Raw genomic sequence first — 21,004 nt, 5'->3', positions numbered from 1 at the left:
TTCAAAATTTCAGGATTTATTCTTGGAGCTGCTTAGAATAAAATTTGAAATCTTTAAACTTAAACATTGGTAGTTGCTAGCAACTGCACAATAGTTAGAAATAACAAAATATTTTGGAGAAATCATCAAATTTTGTAAACTTATGTTATGTGTTCGGAATACGGTTCATTTGCAAAATTACATTTCGAGTTTTTCTACCACGGAAAACTCGAAATTTCGCGAAGTCCAATTTAACTGTTAAAGGAAATTATGACGGAAACATTCAGTTTTAAGTAAAAGAATCTATACCTAATTTTGAAGAAATTTCTTATGAATATTACCGTCATCTTATTGGCATCTTAATTATACGTATAATGATTTGGATGGAGAAGATTCAAATATTTTCAATCATGGCCGACACTAGCCGAATGCTAGTTCAGTTAAATGCTAACCGTCATAACTATTTAAATATTTTATTTCTCGTCAAAACATTATACGAAGAACATTCTTAGTATGAATTGTATTGGACGCAATTTTCCCTCCATTTTTCCTCACATTTGGTGCCTTTATTATGATAATAACATTACAATTGATGAAACTGAGAACTGAAGTTACGTTAGAACATGTTAGCTGGACAGGAAGCAAAGCAGGAATGTGTGACGCATTCAAAAAGAAAGACTGGAAGACAGATCTGAAATTGGTAAGGCCCAAAATCTCCCAATCCCGATGCATTGTGAATGGTTAAAGCGCTTTTGTAAGTACCTGCACCAGTAGCGTTATCTAAAATCATACAACAGTTACTAATTTGGAAGCGACACAGTTTAGAGAGATTTATTATAAACAGTTATTTGTTTTAGGAGAGTCAGGGAAATATTCACATTAAAATAAAGTGAATTTTCGTTTATAAAATTTTTATCTCACATATATATTGTTGCATGCGTACGGGTTCGTAATAGATTGAATGCACACAGGCCCGATAAGAGGTTAGTAAAATTTATATTATCAAAATAAACACTTCAAAGTTCTCGAATTTTCCGCATAAATACTCGTACAGGTGCACACGGAATCACACAGTACAATCATTAGTTACACTTCAAACTACTAAGAACGTTAAACATAACGCACTGCAAAGAGCATCTAAAGAGAGAGCGAATCTGGAAATATCATCGATCTCATGTTGAACTAACAACCCGCAACAATAACAAATAAACAACCAAGAGGCAGATGCTGTCTCTCCGGGTTTATATAGTTTTCAAGCGACCGCCGAGATATTTCTAGCGCTTTCTGCTTCTCGAAATTACTGTAAAGCAATATTAGCGTCAAATTACAGTTGCAGCTAATACAGAGAACAATTACATATCCAATTACAATGCCTATTATGGTGATACAGGGACCGGAACAAAATGTCGCCAAATGGTTGCCAAATTTGGCGACTTTTGGCGATTCCTCTTTAAATTACCGAGATACCCATTTACACAATGCTAAATGGACTTGCCCCAAATTTTTATTTTTTCAGCATAGCTTCTGTCTGAAATTTTTCGCGTTACATTACGCAAAAAAATACAATAATTGTACTTATAATTCCACTAGAATTACGTATCTATGTAAAAAATTCGTAACATTTTATAAAATATTTCAAGAAACTCAGATCGGAAGAATGATAACAAACAATAGTTTTAAAATTTGAAACAAATAAAGCAAATAAATGCAGAAAACAAGTTAAACAAGTCCATGTAAAAGTGAAAAAATGAAATGTAGTTGTAATCACTGCAAAATGGCGCAGGCAGCAAGATAGCTTTCTCTTCTAGAAAATTATTAAATTATTAAAAAGGTAATTATGCGTTAACAATAATACGAATAACAAAAATTACAAATTTAAAAAAATGTGAACATTAAATTTAACTATTAATTATTTTAATAAGTTTTTACATTTATATTCATAAATGAGTTAATTACTGTTCAGCTCGTTGGCTATTTTGATTTAATTTAAAAACTAAGGATTAATGTGCCTCGTTTTTCTAATAACTTAAAATCATTTCCTTTTCATTAATCAGAATGTAATTACCTTAATTATTTCAAGAAAGTTAAAACATTAATCATTAAAGCTTGGTAACTGATAAAAAATTAGTTAATTTTGAAGGCTATTTTATTTGTGTAGAATTTCATACTTCTAAAGATTTATTTTTATTATAGTTGTTACATTTTAAAATTACATTAAATAAGTACATAAAAGTTAAATATTAAATTTCGTTATGTAATTGGTTACACAAATAATGTAGCAAACCTGTTTTTACCAAGGTTTTAAAAACTGTTAAGATTTAATCAGCATTTAATGTTTAAGTTATTTGCGACGTATTTCAAATTTAAATATTACATGTGTTTAGAAATTTTTCATTTCCTTTAACCAAATGAAAACTTCAGCAAAAACTTAGAATTTTTAATTATTGAAAAATTTTAATCAAAGCAATTACTTATCTTGATGCAAAGGGTTTGAAACTATGATGCATTTCCTGCTTATTTTTATACGTATTATTTATAATTTTGCAATTGGCTTTGACTTATTTTTCGTCAAAGTCAATTGCATGTATCGTAATCATTAATAGTTCTAATTAGATCTTATCTTTCTAGTTCATCTGTCATTCATCTGTGAGTAATTCTTAATCTTCTACAGTGGCTGTCCGCACATTTTTCAAACGACTTTACTTTGCATAAGAAAACATCTTCTGGCGGGAATTTTGTTTTTAACTGCAGCTATATTTTTGAAAGTATGAATTATCGTCTATTATTGACATTATTTTTCATGCAAAATGGCGCTTTTAAAGAAGTAATGAATGGAAGCTACGTTTATGTTCCTTCACAAGAAAATTATTCGTATCTAGTTATTAAACAACGTTGGGAAAACCATGGTTTTTCGATATCTAAAGCTAATAAGTAATGTTGTCAACAGCAAAGCTAGAAAACGTCAAAATTTAGAATACATACCCAAGGAAAAAACTGAATGTTTCGAATGTTGCAAAATTAAGACCTTTAATGTCAAAGGAAATTCGCGAAGTCAAAGGACAGTTGCAAAATAATTAAATTGGTCAGTGTCAACTGTAGACAAAGTGATTAATACTGACTTGAATCTTAAAAGGCAAAAAAAGGGAATGAACATAGTCTTTCTCCAAGGACCAAAAAACGAATGAAAACACTAAAAAAAAACGAATGAATAAAAACCAAAAAAAAGACAAAAAGAATGAAAAAACGCTAAAAACGACCAATAAAAAACGAAAGAAAAATCACCAGAAAAACGAATGAAAAAGCACCAAAAAACGAATGAGGAAACAACAAAAAAATACGAAAATAACGAATGAAAAAACACCTAAAAACGCCAAAAAAGAATGAAAAAAAAAAAAAAAAGAATGAAAAAACACCAAAAAAAAAAAAGAATGTAAAAGGCACCAAAAAAGAATGAAAAACCAAAACCCGAATGCAAAAACATAAAAAAAGACCAAAAACGAATAAAAAACACCAAAAACGATTAAAAAACGAATGAAAAAATCACAAAAAACGACCAAAAAAACGAATGAAACGGTCATGTCGCCGAAAGCCGTGCAGAATTCTTTAGAAGAAACATTTATCCGGACACAAATGAAAAACAAATATTGACTGAACAGGCGAATCTTGGGTGTATTTAAATGACTACAATTTAAAGAGGTCCATTTGTCATCATCAAAGAGGAAAAAAATCTCAAAACATGGTTCAAGGAAAAAATGTTTTTCTTTCTAAAGAATTTGTGATTGTTGTCGGTTTTTCATACAACGTCAAATTAAAAATAATGACAACATTGGTTTACAAATCATTTAAAAATTTTAAAAATATTACAAATCATTCCACATATTATCAAAATCACATTCTGTACGCAATTTTCAAATATGAAATAACTTCTCTTTATACATAGCGTGATCAATCAGCAGAACTGCATCAAGATAAAGTAAGCAGAGACACATTAAAATGTACTATTAATTTCCCAGAAAAAATGGAACAAGAAATGGATATCAAGGCCATACGCTTCTCGTATCCCTACTAAATCTTCTGCTATATCACCAATATATTTCTGCTATTTTGGATTTTTTAAAAGGTGATTGTCTAAACGTCGACCTACAATCTCATTAGGCTTTGGAAAACTGTTTGAGAGCAATAGGATAAAATACCGCTTCTGATACATTCTTCCAAAACTTCATTGTCTTCGATATTACGGTATATAAAGATAGTGAAGGATACCTGTTATCAAATAGAGTATTTAAAATATAAAACATTTAGGAAAAATATTTCTGTAATTACATGAAAGTCGTCTAAAAATGTGCTAACAGCCTCTGCCATTGGTAATAGATGTGCAATAAACATTATAACAGAAGTCCTCAGAATCTATGCTTCATAGGGCATATTCACAATATATTGGCAGCTCTCTCCCGAGAGAAATTTGAAACTGATATTAATTAAAAACTGAGGTTAATCTTTGAATTATGGTAACTTGGCGATATTTTGGCGAAAATTTGGCGACCAACCCTGCTACAGCAACCTGCTAGTTTTTCTTTGGATGCCATTTTGTTTTCACGAAGTAAAGGCATGTTTTTTTTATTTATTTATTTTTTTTTTATATATATATATAGTCAACATTTTTTTCCAACAATCTGCTAGCCGAATTACGCTTATGCTAGAACTTTTATGCAACAAAAGGGCTTAATCATGACGAAGATTAGGTGCGAAATTGGGAGAAAGTGCAGAATCGCCCACTGCTTGCCGCGTTTTTAAAAATTGCAAATACAGGATATCCATGTACACGTCAACCTATTTTCACTTAAAAAAACATCCCAAAATTGGACAAAAATGGCATTGCACATACTCTTGCCTTTATCCATGTACACTGCTAAAGTCCTAGCTAGTAACCTTTATCGCCTTACTAAAATGCCGCCAAACTACCTGTTACCATATTCCAAAGATTCGCCAAAACTGCATAATATATAAGATAAATATATATAAGTTATCGTTCATGGTAGCATAAACTTACTGTAACCGCCTAGACTTAAGCAGAAATATTTCTGTTGAAGAAATGTTTGAAGCTACATTTCAACAGAAGACATCATAGACAGCAGAGGTTCCCAAGCCTTTGGGGCCGCGACCCCATTTTAGGTGTTCGGCCCGTATTGTGGTCCAAATTCTCAGGAATATGCATTTTATAATATGTCTGAGAACCTGACATTCAGTTTTTCAGCAATCTTATGTCTCCCCAAAACTTTTTCGCGAACCGTAATTTGAAGCCTGCTGATGTACAGCATAATGTTGGCTCTCGTAAACAATCGCCAAAACGCTAATGAGTTATTAAAGATCTCATGGATAAATCTAATGATTCGTAAAAATGAGTGAAACGATAAAGATTAAATATTTTTAACAGCGACTGCTTTGAGAATAAACTGAGTTTTATTATGTCAGCAGAAAACGTCATTAAATTATTTATGATTTTTAATGAACGGCTGAAAGACCTAGAAATGTACTGTGATAAATAGAGATACTGCATGATACATTCAATTGTTTAGTCAAAATCCTTTTCGGGTGAGGTAGATTTTATTTCAACTCATGAAGTTGCGTATTGAGTAGGAAATCTAATAATGTATGAGCAGCTAAAACGTTTTGTTTTGTAAAATTATTGTTGAAGCGATATAGAGGTATTTTCTGCGATTTGATTGCTATGGTTGATAACAATCAGACTGTTCATTTCTGCAAAAGATATACCTTAAATCTGATTCCGCCCTTTTTACTTCTTTGTACAGAGTAAAAAGGAAGTATTGTAATCGCTAAAAGATTCAGGCAGCAAATTTCAACGAAAATATCCATTTTGACCGCTATCGAATGCAATTTAACGATGTTTTTGCGTGATATCTGTACGTAAGGACAGAATAAAAGACTCTTTTTTGTCCAAAAAAATTATAAAACTGCTTTAGAATTAATTCTGAAGAGAACTTTTCGTGGCGTCTGTACGAAAGTATGTACGTACGTGCGTGCGTACGTACGTACGTATCTATCTCGCATAACTCAAAAACGAGTAGCATCAGAACGTTGAAATTTTGTATATAGGACTGCTATAAAGTGTAGATGTGCACCTCGTATTTTGGTTGCAATCGGCCGTACCAAACGTATATAAATATATATATTTATATAATATCCACTCTGTTATCCGGCTCAGTGATCTCAGTTTCTTTACTCGTACATGTTTGTAAATTGTACATTTTTTGCTTTAAAAATGATTGAATTATGTTGTCCTTATCTTCCGGTTAAGGTTTTTATGTCTTTAGTAAATCTGTAAGGAAATTTTAAATTTATCAACCATTTTAAAGTTGTTTAATTGCCGCTAAGCCTAATAATTCTTTGATGGCGGCTATTGCTTGTTTACATTTGAAACAGCAGAATACTGGATTTGTTGCCAATCTAGAGAAACTTAGCCTCGCAACAACAAAGATAAACGCCTTCATTTATTATTGCGAATTAAATCATGCTTAATCCTTTCTGGAATTTTTTCGAGGAAATAAGTGTTTAAGATTTAATTTGTAAATTTTAATACATATATTTTAAGTTTTTATTTATTTTTGCCTTCTCGAGGAGTGAGAACTGAATTAATGGAATGAGAAATACTCAATCGTCTGTGAAAAACTGTTTCATTTTGTTTTGTTTGCTTAATTTCTTTTATACATCGTTCTAGCTTTATTACAGTATTTGAATAGAACATGTGGCAACGATTAGATAACTCTTTAAATGATATCAATTTTGTCCATTCTGAGTTATAATATGAACGAAATATAATACTGTTAAGTTAACCTAGCGCCAGAGTGTCGCTATGGTAAACAGAGTGAATTTTAAAGAATGCATTTATTCTATTGTGTTTATGCGTTGTCGGCGAAGTATATTTAATTCAATCCAATAAGTTTAAATGAAATGCAAGAAAAAATGCGTATAATTTAATATACCATACAAGGGAGTCATGCGGTGTACACATCAGATTTTTATATTTATCAAAAATATCTTTCTCCCTCTAGGTATGGCTTTATTTTATCTCCTTCTTCGTATTAGTCGAGAAAAGGCCTGCAGCTACGGAACGCGAGCATTCTTGTGCCGCTAGCAAATTAGAAATTTATGACACTGGTGACACTAAATCAAATACCACCGCAGCTCCATCCCTCGTCCAGGAACCCAATCATATTTTTTGTGGTGACAACGGACCTCGACTTTGTGCGCACGCTGCTGACTATCCGCCTCGTTTCTTGCCTCCACGTCCTTGTGAAGTAAGTGCCAATTTTCAGATTTTAAAAATGTATTCTTATTTATACAAAACAAATCCTTTCGAAAGAGAAAGCTCAAATTCGGTTGTATGTTTTCGTCTCAAAATTATTTTGGAAAAATAACGAACAGTAGTAGCAAACTGAAAATTATAAACCACATAACGTTTTGATGCAGCTCAAAGGGGATAATGCAAATGGGTTTATTAGCAGCATTATGAAATTGCAAACCTACAGTGGATGGACAAAAATATGGAAACACCTTGTGAAATGCATGTTTGAAAAGAAAGATTGATTTTAATGAAATATGTAGGTGGCGCTGGCGTTTTTGACTACTGACGCCACCTATACAACTTTGTAAATGTGCTGAACAGTTCAGTTGTTGTCGGAGTACTGTTATGTGAGGTTGTTATTGCATTATGTCAGAGTTAACAGACTTCGAACGTGGGCAAATTGTTGGAGCACGTATGGTAGGTGCTTCCGTAAGCAAGGTAGCCGAGGTGTTTAGTGTTTCAAGAAGTACTGTATCTAAGATTTATTCCGCATATTTGAAAAGCGGAAAAACATCATCTGCTAAATCACAGCGCGGACGAAAGTGTGTCCTGAGTGATCGTGACAAACGATCATTGAGGACAATTGTGACGAAAAATAAGAAGACCACAGCTGCAAAAGTTACTGCTGAAATGAATATTGTGTTACCGAACCCTGTGAGTACCAAAACAATTAGAAGGGAGCTTCATAAACAGGGAATTGCTGGCCGTGCTGCAATTGAGAAGCCACTCATCAGTCATGCAGTCATGCTAATGCCCGTAACAGGAAAAGGGTGGTGTTTAAGTCATAAAGCCTAGACTATAGAGCAGTGGAAGCGAGTAATATGGTCTGACGATTCTTCTATCACATTGTTTCCCACTTCTGGCAGAGTTCACGTCTGGAGAACGCCATCTCAAGCCTATAATACAGACTGCTTGTTCCAAAGAGTGAAACATGGCTGGGGTTCTGTTATGGTTTGGGCAGCCATTTCGTGGTTCTCTGCTAGCCCCATGATAATTGTGTCAGGGCACATGACTGCCAAGACTTATGTGAAGATTTTGGCCGATCAAGTTCATCCCATGGTAGAAACTTTGTTCCCCGATGGTGATGGTGCCTTCCAAGACGACAAAGCCTCAGTTCACACAGCTCACATTGTCCAGGACTGGTTTTCTGAGCACGAGGATGAGTTGTCCCATCTCCCCTGGCCACCACAGTCACCAGACCTGAATATTATCGAACCTTTGTGGTCTACATTGGAACGGAAAGTGCGTTCTCGTTATCCACCGCCAACATCGTTATCTGAACTTGCCACCGTTTTGCAGGAAGAATGGTATAATATTCCCTTGGCAAACATAGAACTGTATTTATCCATTCCGAGAAGACTGCAAGCTGTTTTGGATGCCAACGGGTTTCCTACACCATATTAAGCAAAGAAACATGTTTTTTTAAAGGTGTTTTCATATTTTTGTCCAACCCCTGTATATTTATGTATCATTCATATCTGTTATAATAGATGATGTGTTGCGGTGCTAAATGTAAAAATGAAACAGAATTAAGTGTAGTGAATTAGAATTACTTGAGCAAGTCACATGGCGTTTTTTGAATTAAAGGACCAACAAATGTAAATCAAATGAATTGCTTACTTAGTAAATCGCGTTGTGTAGCAATAACCCATAAAAACTTACTAACGTGCAGATCAAAATGTGTGATCTAGAAGGAAATACGAAATCAAAGTACTTACTCCAAAGTATGACAACTGTATGTTACCAAATCAATTATATTTTATTCTTCATCTTTGGTATTGAAATAAGCACTAATATAAATAAAATTATCAACCAGACAGACGAATAAATTTGAACATCAAGGACGGGTGATGCGCATCACCAGAATCAACGTTGCACTCAGAATAAAGTCAATCTTTCTCCATCAGCTCGAAATAAAGTCTTGGTGTAAAAGAAACAATCAAATTTTGATGGCAGTTATTAAGCCTACTTGCTTAATCATGGTATTTCTGCTTTTTCTTCTTAAAATCAGGAAATTTCAGATCTCACAAACACGTGCTCGCGAAGAGTTCTCGAAAGGAGGAAGAAGCTGAACAAAATTATTTTCAGCAACGATGTACAGGAAACAGGAGTAATTATTTTCTTGAATCTTCATGTAAAAATCTGACTAAAAATAATTTTCATGTATAACAGATAGCATCGAAGGAACAGCAAAAAAAAGCAGGAAAAGGGCACATCGCATCGGCCAGGGAGAGCCCCGTCCTACCCCCTCGAACGCCACCAGCAGAAGAGCGAGAAACCGGTTGTTGCAATCTTTTTCGTGTTGTCCTTGAGCGTTTGTGGTTAGCACACCTGGCGCTGAATAATGTGGAGGCTTACCTGCACAATTTCTTGGTTCTAAATTTCATTAATGGTTCCGATAACAGCATAACAAATTTAAAATGTATGCAAATACATGTTTTATGTTTTTTCATATATTATTTTGTGTCGTTGGTTGTACGTTTTTATATATTTTGTACCTTTTCAAACTGCGTACATTAATACCTTTTATTAAAGCTCTGAACGACCAGGGTTTCAGCTGAGAAATCCCGAATTTTCCTAAAGGAAAGTGAAAATAATTATTTCTTGATTTTAATGGAAAAAATGATTCTGGTATTTTATCCCTGGATTTTTGACCTTTTAATTCATTATCGTAATTTCTCGGACATATCTTAAGATACACGTATATATACGTTTTTACAGACATCAGAAAAATATTGTATGCCGTATACATACGGCCTTGCGTGCCAGAAGGTTTTAATGTTTATTATTCGTTTTGAATTGTGCTTTATTAAAATTATGTGCATATTTCTACCGTACTTTGTATTTTTTAGACTTGTAAATCATAATTTTTCATTTAAGTCCTATATTTGTTTACTATCGCTAATCATATTAAATTGTATGTAGATAATATTTGGGGTTTTAAAAATTAAAAGTGTCATGAAATAATTTTTATAATATTTAAACATTAATAACAGAGAAATTGTTAAATATAATCAGATTGGACACATTTCATCATAAGCTGAATTAGCTTCGTATCACGTGTGTGAGGCACGTGTAAGTACACTGCTGACTTTTAATTTTCTCACATTATAATGTATTTTGAATAACAGAGGTTACCACGCTTACTTTCGAGCAATTTTAAGCGGGTTTCAAAGCATTAACGGAATACTGAGAATATGTGTGAGATGCAGAGACGTTGGGAAACAAAATTCAAAACTACGTCATAGTCACGTGTAACAGTTTTGAGATTACGTGACAAATTTGAGAAGCTAGGAACTTGTTTCCGGTATTTTCTCCCTTCTTTCTGCATGCCTTCGTGTTGTAACGGTAGCACACTCGGCGCGTATTCGAGAGGTCCAGGTTCCAGTCCCGGCGAGGGTATTGCTAATTTTTTCACGTCTCCATCATCAAACTAACTTAAGGGGATACGTACACCTTAAAACCCATAAGATCTTCGACTATGTGACTGTTGCAAGAATTGGGATAACTTATTTACTTTAAAAGCAATTACTTCCAACTTTTTACAGCTGACTACATAATATAGCTGCTTTCTGAAATAGTTATCAGAAAGCTTGTGTTGCCACAAATATTTTTCTTATTTAATCCACTTTGTGACGAAAAGTTTCGTCATGTTTCCAACTTGCGCGCACAGTTTAAAACATTCTGTTGCATAATTTAATTCCATATTTAATATATAGCTTTTATAACATTTGGAAACTACTGTGAACCAAAAATTCTAAGAATTTCATGTTAAATTTTTATTTTATTTGGGGTCAAGTTCATAAAATGTATTTTATTAAAAAAATCTGTAATGTTTTCGTGCATAAATTTTTGTACTATTAAAATATTCATCAGATTTTTGGTTCAGTTAGAAAATAGTGCCCATATACAGAATTCCATCGAATTTCAAGTATGTACCACTAGCCATTTTTAAAATATCATTTGCGCAAGGTGGAAAAATGACGAAAAATTTTGTCATAGAGCTGATTAAATTACAAAAATATTTGTGGCAACAAAAACTTTCTGGTTACTAGTTTCCAAAGCAGCTATATTATGTAGTCAGCTGTAAAAAGTTGGAAGTATTTGCTTTTAAAATAAATAAAATATCTCAATTTTTGCAGCAGTCACATCATTTGAAGCTCATAAGGGGTTAAGGTGTATAAGCCCCCTTAATGAGTCTACTTTGCCGTCTGAACCAAAAGGTGGTGGATGATGATTCTTCACCACCAGGACTTGTTAACCTTTTGAGGCTGGGGCTTTGGTAGCAGTAAAAGCTACCAAAGAACGGGGAATCTAGAACCGAATGCTTTCCGCCTTTAAGAAATCACCTCCTATTTGCAACAAAGATTCTTGTGTGTAGTTTAATGGAGTCTCAGAGGGGTTCATCTATGTCGCAAAAGAAAGACCTTTGAAAGAGATAAGTGGTTAAAACCCTAGGGACGTCAAATTTGACATTTCACCCCACTTTTCAGTCTGGAAAATGGGGTAAAAAGACATGGCCACGAAAGTGGATAACCCCGTCTTTTCAAAGAGGGCTCTATGCCCACTATAATGGCCATTCCGTCTTCAAAAGTTTAAAACGTTTATAAGCAGTAAATACAGTGGATGGACAAAAATATGGAAACACCTTGTGAAATGCATGTTTGAAAAGAAAGATTGATTTTAATGAAATATGTAGGTGGCGCTAGCGTTTTTGACCACTAACGCCACCTATACAACTTCGTAAATGTGATAACAGTTCAGTTGTTGTCGGAGTACTGTTATGTGAGGTTGTCATTGCATTATGTCAGAGTTAACAGACTTCGAACGTGGGCAAATTGTTGGAGCATGTATGGTAGGTGCTTCCATAAGCAAGGTAGCCGAGGTGTTTAGTGTTTCAAGAGGTGTCTAAGATTTATTCCGCATATTTGAAAAGCGGAAAAACATCATCTGCTAAATCACAGCGCGGACGAAAGTGTCTCCTGACTGGTCGTGACAGACGATTATTAAGGGCAATTGTGAAGAAAAATAAAAAGACCACATCTGCAAAAATTACTGCTGAAATGAATGATGTGTTACCGAACCCTGTGAGTACCGAAACAATTAGAAGAGAGCTTCATAAACAGGGAATTGCTGGCCGTGCTGCTATTGAGAAGCCACTCATCGGTGATGCTAATGCCCGTAACAGGAAGAGATGGTGTTTAAGTCATAAAGCCTGGACTATAGAGCAGTGGAAGCGAGTAATATGGTCTGACGATTCTTCTTTCACATTGTTTCCCACTTCTGGCCGAGTTCACGTCTGGAGAACGCCATCTCGAGCCTATAATACAGACTGCTTGTTGCCAAGAGTGAAACATGGCGGGGGTTCTCTTATGGTTTGGGCAACCATTTCGTGGTTCTCTGCTAGCCCCATGATAATTGTGTCAGGGCACATGACTGCCAAGACTTATGTGAAGATTTTGGCCGATCAAGTTCATCCCATGGTAGAAACTTTGTTCCCCGATGGTGATGGTGCCTTCCAAGACGACAAAGCCTCAGTTCACACAGCTCACATTGTCCAGGACTGGATTTCTGAGCACGAGGATGAGTTGTCCCGTCTCCCCTGGCCACCATAGTCACCAGACTTGAATATTATCGAACCTTTGTGATCTACATTGGAACGGAAAGTGCGTTCTCGTTATCCACCGCCAACATCGTTATCTGAACTCGCCACCGTTTTCCAGGAAGAATGGTATAATATTCCCTTGGCAAACATACAGGAACTGTATTTATCCATTCCGAGAAGACTGCAAGCTGTTTTGGATGCCAACGGGTTTCCTACACCATATTAAGCAAAGAAACGTGTTTTCTTAAAGGTGTTTCCATATTTTTGTCCAATCCTTGTAATTGGAAACCTTTTACAATAAAGGGACCAAAGGTTGATTTCATAACTAGTAACCAGAAGTGATCCAAGCCTTATGATGTAATACAAAATTAATTTGTTTGGATTTATATAATTACGGAAAGTTTTTGTTTTTGAATTTGTATGTGCTGGAATCTAATTATCACAATCCACCGATACAATCAAGCGTAATCAAAATAATCTTCTAAGGATTACGATTTTCATCATCAAAATGGATCATTGCGGAAATGTATAGCAAAATTAAATAAAGTATCTTCCTGAAAAGTCTCCATCTTTTTTCCTTTTTACCTTTTTCATTAAGCAGCTATCTTATATCCATCATAATCATCTTGTATCCTTCTGAGAGAACCCCGGGGGATGCAATCTTGAGAAAAAAGAATATAATCTTCCTTCCTAAGATTAATTCTTATCATTATTTGAACCTAAACGTAAGAACTCGTCTTCACGCCAAAGAATAGCTTTCGAGAGATTAGTAAAGAAAACTAAATGCGATTCTAGGTTTGTTTCATCTTTTTAATTGCTTCTCTATTATAAAATAAAATCGTATTTGACAGTGAGCATAATATTATTTTTTATTAGTTAATTATGGTAAAGGCTTTTTCATTGTCGCTTGCCGAGGAGAAAAAGCTTCCTAAAAAGTGTTTTTTCATTTCTTTGCACATAAGGAAAATCATGCAAATAAGCGTGAAATCAATCATTTCCTTCTGCAAGGTTCAGGACGGAGCAATAATAAGATTCTCGTATGTGTCTTTACATTTTTCCCGAAATTAGATTTTTTTCGGGACTATTCTTGGGAATCTGAAACTCTGTATAAAGTATTTTTAACGTAATGAAAATACAATAGTTCTCCAAGAAAGATATTGGGATAAGTTATCATAATTTGTAATCCTATGAATAAAGAACGAATGTATATGTTACCGTGAAAGACCGAAATTGGAGAATGTCGACTTTCACCGGAGAATGTCAACATTCACCAAGTACGTCGGTGAAAGATCGAATATTTCTTTACATTCTTGTACATTCGGACCCTCACCGGTGCATGTCGACAATCACAGATATGCTCTGGTGTAGGTCGAAAAGAGAGGATTTTATGTACACTCTGCCATTCCAAAAGGAAGTGTTCCACAAATAAATGCAGTTGTAAAAGCAAAGGCCTCTTGTGCAATTCAAAGTGTCATAATAGTTTAAGTTGTTGCAATAAATAAGATTTGAATCACATAATTTGGTAAGTTTATAACTTCTATTATTTTCCTTTCTCATTTTGAATGTACTGTGTGTTTTAAGTTCTTATGTTCTTAAGTTCTTATTCTGAGTCTCAAGTGCGTTTTTTCGCGAATGAATTACGGAGAAGAAAATATAATATTCTTATATGTTCAACATTCACCATTAGCACATTGTGAATGTCGACATTCACCGGTGAAACTAAGAAATAAGAGTATTTGGAAAATATTTCGGACATACACCAAGCGACTATGTGAATGTTGACATTCATCGGTGAAAGTCGACATTCTCCAGATTTTGGTCTTTCACGGTAACATATACATCCCTTGACAATGCAAAAATGTATGTAATTTAAAGTAAAGCAAGCAGAGATTCCGTATACTTATTTAGTAAAGCATATAAATTTGAAGAACTTATTTTATTGTGACTTTATTTCCGCATAATATAAGAAAAATGTCAGCTCAAATGCAAGGAAATATTTTTTATAACAAAGTATTCTCAAGAAAAATGGATAGAAGGATAAATAATATGTAAAAGTTAAGATAATTTGCAAATTATTTCTGTTTTTAGGAAAACTATTGAGCCAAAGGTATGTATTATGCCGCCACAAGACTTATGCAAATATTCAAAGTTGAATACTTAAGTATACGCGGGAGTGCGGGAGTGTCTATAGATCCGGGATTGTAGAGGGGATATAAGGTCACTACAGGTTTCCGACGATATTTATTTCCGACGACGCTTGTCAAGGACGTAACAATAGCTTTGAGAGTAGCCAAAAGGCAGACGCGCGCAACTCAGAAACTCTGATTCTCTCTATAACTGAGCAAGTAGACTTCGCGGTTTGAATACCGCTCCTCCTCATTAAGTATTCAGATTCGATTCCAAAACTACGTTATGGCCGGAAGTAGTAAGTTGAAGTTAAGAATTTTACAGGAAAGGAACTTTAACTTAAAATTTAACTGTTAATAAAATAAACATAATCATTACAAGAATAATGCTATACATAAATCTAATATATATCCTAAATCACGCTTTGGTGATTGAAAAAGGCAAGTTAAATTTCGTCAGTCAGGCTAGTTGACTAGGAGATAGAGAACTGTCCCTTTTTTGTTTGCAGAGTGCATTTTTGTGTCATTCTTTTTTTCTGAAGAGTAAAATATCAATCTATCTCCTAGGGTTCCACTGGGTAATGTTCTATGGCCAAACTATTGACAGGTTCGGCTTATTAAAAGTTGCAAAAAACTGCTCAAGTATGACACAAAAGTATGAAGCAAAGAAATTAGCTCCTAGCCGTTTCCTAAACATTAAAGTTAAAAAAAATGGAAGGTTTCAATAATAAATATGAAAGCAGCGTAAGGAACGTTTACGTAAGTAAGTAAAAGATAGCATCCGATTGTAAGCTTGAATCTGCAGCAAACTCTCATTTAATTACATCTAATTAAATTTCGTGAAGTTTCTACTTTTATTTTGAGTATATTTCGATCTGTAAAGCGATTAATGACAAAGCTTTCAGGATAACGAAGACTACTTAGTATGAAAAATACTATCAAAGTACTTTTAAAGAATAAAATCTTGCTCTTCAAATCTTAGTTTACAAAAATAAATAAAATTTAGAAAATAAGGATTTAAGAAATGTCTGTCTTTTTAAACTTAAGCGGAGTTTATGTATTTACTGGAATGTAATTCAGTTGGAATTAATCTTACTAAGCTGCGAACTTATTTCGGAAGGAAAAACGCTAATGTCACAGCTGCTTGTTAAAATTAATTCCCACAGAATCTAACTTACGTTGCATGAACAGAAGAAAACACTTCAACCTTTCTCGATATTTCTTATTCTTTTCAACAAATAACAGGCTAATCAACCATTAACAAAATGCATTTCAATCAAAACTAAAACAATCGTTCCTCGTATCTGAACTTTAATACGAATGAGCGAATAATTCTTCAAAAAATTGGAATTTATGTTTATTTAACGACAGAAGTAACTTTAAAAAAATGTGATTTTTCAAATTGGAAATAAAAGCTGCATTGAATATTTTTTAGTTATTAGTTGTATCGTATATCTAGCGAATCGGAAGAATTTTGTTTCGACAAATGTTTTTCTTTTTAAAGCGTTATCATTATTTTCGTCTCCACGAAAAACATTTTTATAGCTTTCTGGTTAATGCATATTGTCATTGAAAGCAACTTGGTTCTAGTTTAACAAATATGTTAAGACTTTTTAACTTTGCTCTTTTGTTCTTTTGCAAATGGATTTTAAATATCCGACATTTAAGTATTTTATGTCGTTGACCATAATTTTGCATTTATGATCAATGTTGAATTTTTAGCTTGAAATCCTTTTTAAAAAAAAAAAAATTCGACCTCTTTAATAAATTCTCTTACCAAATAGAATAAGAAACTAATATGCTAAATCAGGTAATGGTAAAAGGAAAAATATTAGTGCATTTTTTAAAAAAAAATTACCGTTACATTTGCCTTACTTACTTCCAAAAAGCGTTTGCTTTGGTAGTTTTATGTTCGTTATTTATTGCTTCCTTTTTGGTTCGTCAGGTCTTCCCTAGTTTGCCATACGTTTGCATCTTCATAAAAAATAACTAACTAACTAAACTCTGTACCCAATCCGGGAACTAAATCACACTTTGGAGACTGATACAAAGCATCAGTCGGTGCGTCACCCTAAGATGACGATCGAACACTCTTGCTGGGCCCAGGGATCTCACAACTCCGAGACACCAACACTTTTAAGGCTCCCTCTTTACCACAGCTAAACACGGGCCATTCAGAACCACCGTCCCGGCTCGGACCGAGACCACGTGGGGTGGGTTTGAGAACTTGGAGCGATGACTGGCCGTTCATTATGGCTACCTGCCAGCACTACGCGGGATGACCCTCTCCTTAGGCTTTACATGGAATACCAAGCCGTGACCAGATTCTCAAGGGTCCAGTTTGCTATTTGGCTACCAGTTGCTATGTTATGCTCTGGTGGATGAGGACTTACACCTGTTGGCCTATGAAGAGTGAGTATAAACCCACCTCATAGACCATCGGAAACCGCCAAGTTCATAAATTTTATACCCCCGTGGCCGAGACTGTCTAGGTACAGATACTTCGCACAGTACTCTACGTCGATCCCCGGGGGGGCATAATATAATAAAACATAAAACTGAATAATGAAAAGTCGTAGTTATATTTAAGAAGTTTCATTACAATAAATATGATGTTTCTCACACATTTGTAAAGGTATTAGAGACAACTGAGGGAATCAAAGAGTAAGGGTGTCTCAGGAAAATGGAACTGTATTCTTTTATTCACACCGTCGTATTTAAAGGTATTCTGATGGTGTAGCATGAAAGATGCTCTACCGAATTTAATACCTTTTATTCAAAGACATTATAAAGAGGTAAGTGTTATATTTCTACAGGAATTATCTAAATACAACAAAATTCACACTGTTTAGGAATTTCAGACTGAAGATGTAGAAATTTCAGGTATTCAGAAATATAATCATGAATATCTGAAATATGAACTATTTTACAATATTCTGTCATACATAACTTGATTATCTTTTCCTCACGGAAAGTATTTCAATATATCTTTGCATACTAATTAAATGTTGCTTGTCTAACATGGTAACGTTCTGCGCTTATCTCTTCTGATAGATAATGCCCTAACAACTTTATGTCAATTGTAAATCAATAACCATCGCGAATAAATTTCTGTATCATGCGTATAATCTCGAGCCTTAATTTACTAGGCGATTTGTACGTATGATCCGCAAAACACATATATTTTCCTTCTTTCCCTTTACAACACATACATTCTTCTGAGAATGGCTTTCAAAGTCCGCATAAAGTCTCTTTCAGAGTACGTGTATACGCTATTTCGTTGATGAGTGTTTTTTCATATGTATTTTTTAAACTCTTCCTTAGATTGATGAAGAAATTTCCTTCATTAGATTCGCTTCCTTAGATTGATGAATCAAGTGATAAAATTTGTCGAAATGAGAAATTCGGAAGTTATTAGCATTTTTAATAAAGGCATGTTTTACAAACAGAAACAAGTGTATCACGGCATTTTTACTATAAAAGTGATTCTTTGTTTTTCTTTCGAAATTCTTTGAAGACTTCTTTTGCCATTTCGAACTTAAATTTTTCCATATATATATATATATATATATATATATATACATTTTTTAGTGTCTTACACGTTTCGTCTGAGTTTGCAATCAAATCAATAAATTTAAAAACATCTATTGAAATAACGTGTATTGTTTAATTATTTTTTTACACTTCATACGTATTATTCTTTTCAAATAATGTATTCATGAACTATTTTCTACAGGTTGAAGGTGAAAGTTATTTATCAACCGGTTCAGAGATGATTATTCGACATCGTTTCCTCTCTGTAACATCGGAGTTGCTAACAAGTTCAACTAGTTCCTTCACTGCACGCTATGAGTTTGTGGACATGAATCAACAAGGGGCACCCATCGACCATTCAGAATGCGACAGGCGGATAGACAGTAGAATTGCCAAGCAAGGTTTTATCACTAATCCACGCAATGTGTTCTTATACGGAAGGGGTGGACGCCGAAATATCACATGCATGTTTCATTTCGTTGGTCTTCCCTCTGAGAGAGTGAAGATAACACTGAAGAAGGCTAGACTGAAGAATAATGGAACCACCTGCCGGTTGTATTTCGATTCCGTGCAGCAGAGGCATGGTTGCAAGATGATGTCAAATCAGCAGTCATTTCAAGTCCCTCCTGGATGGGCTTTAATCGTGGCGGCTGAGTACTGGGCAGGGTACTCTTTCCCTGTAGGATGCATATGCGATTCAGTCCTAGAGGGCGATCAGCAGCCCATAATATTCGAATCTCTGATAAGCAATGTTAAACTAAAATTTGAAGTAGTGGGTATGTCTCATTTGGAAGATTTTGAAGATTATTTCTTCGAGGCAGACTATGAATTTATAAATTATACGACATGTGATAGCGGGTTGCGGAGACAGATGGGACCAAGTGGAGATGGTGTGTTGTCCTTTCGTGTAACCAGCAAATCCTTTTTCTCTGAGGTGCCTTCATCTTCTGGACCGATCAGGTGCAGATGGCAAATAGAAGCATCGCCGCATAAGCATCTGTACTTGAAGTTTAAGGGATTTAACGCTTCTGCTGTAGAAGGTAAAATTCCTTTTCTTTTAATGCTGTTTATAGTTTTAAAGCAATAAAACCCCCTTCTGTATTTGTCAATGTTTGGTAAGTAATGTTTAGTTATTTGAGAAAAATATTAGTTTAAACTGCTTGTCGTACTTTGGAGCCAGTTCATAACAAAATACATTTTATTGTGAAATGAATTTAAATACAACAAAATTTACATTGTTTAGGATTTTCAGACTGAAGATGTAAAGAGTTCAGGTATTCAGAAATATAATCATGAATATCTGAAATATGGACTTTTTTACAATTATTAAATGTTGTGAAGTGGCTTTCACAACATTTAATAATTGTAAAAAAGTCCATATTTCAGATAAGGTGTTCAAAATATAAGGTGTTCAAAATCTTAAAGAATTTTAAATTGGCACAACAAATCATGGGTACTTTAAAAGGAACCGCTCTCAATTCAGTTAGTGAAGGTAATGGGGAACATTTACTGTTGGAATTGAATGTATTTGAACTGCTTCCTGTTTGAAAATTATTTAATAGTGTAGAATCGGTACTTACTGTCTAGGAATATGATGTTTGTAAACTTACTTCCGATGTGGCTGTCTAGGGGCTAATAAACTAGTCCGATTTATGTAAAACTTGAATATTTAATGAAACACGAATAGTTGCTACAAACAACAAAGTAATTACATGCGTAGAAGGAAATAGATGAGATTATTTACAGATGAATAGAATCGACTGTTTTTTACATGTAAACATCTTTCAGTCGCGTCATCGTCTTAATGGCGGAATCGTCTGACTTCTATCATCGGAAAAGTAAAAGATTTATTCTCATAGCTTGTCGCGTCATCCGATTATAATGAACGATGCCATCCCACAATGGCATTTAAACATCTATCATGTGATTATTTTTTAGCACTTTGATTTTTTATTTCAATATTTCTTTTATGGTTTTAATTCAGAGTATTTATCATTATTATCTTAATTGCTATATGGAGATATTTCTCATTTTTATTTTATTAAATTTATTTATTTATTTATTTTCTGTAACCTTTCGTAACTCTGAATAATGTGAGAGATAATTACATTCCGTGTTTGCGTTTTAAGCGTTACTTCCTTTTCTAAGCCTATGTATTGAGGGGCGCGTGGAGTAATATTAAAAAAACTGATTAAAAAAAACTTAATGATCGCATCACTTCTCGTTTCTTCAGAATCAAGTAAGATTAAGCTGCTGTTTATTTATTTACATGTTTTTAGTTGTTTTCGTTGATTAAAAAAATTACAGTAAAGAGCACATATTTTGAAAGTAATATTGAATTTATTATTCTAGTTAAATTTAATTGGAGTTTTATTTAAGCAAATAAAAGATCCTTCA

The 21,004-nt window shown here is 34.0% G+C and overlaps 1 protein-coding gene across 1 annotated transcript in view; it reads left to right on the top strand.

The window, feature by feature from the left end:
* The window catches only part of LOC118204259 (uncharacterized), a 428,384-nt gene that overhangs the window by 395,104 nt on the left and 12,276 nt on the right, over positions 1–21,004 (top strand). Inside the window, exons 9-10 of the mRNA XM_085824339.1 lie at positions 7,050–7,295; positions 18,810–19,647. Of these exons, the coding sequence (XP_085680465.1) occupies positions 7,050–7,295; positions 18,810–19,647 (1,084 nt within the window). The remainder of the gene's footprint in view (positions 1–7,049; positions 7,296–18,809; positions 19,648–21,004) is intronic.

Source organism: Stegodyphus dumicola, chromosome 9 (assembly GCF_044657685.1).
Source record: "Stegodyphus dumicola isolate Sdum_Otavi_A_Nest chromosome 9, ASM4465768v1".
In the NCBI taxonomy this organism is placed as follows: Eukaryota; Metazoa; Arthropoda; class Arachnida; order Araneae; family Eresidae; genus Stegodyphus; species Stegodyphus dumicola.
The sequence above is the reverse complement of the archived record's forward strand: the minus strand, read 5'-3'. Positions and strand labels throughout refer to the sequence as shown.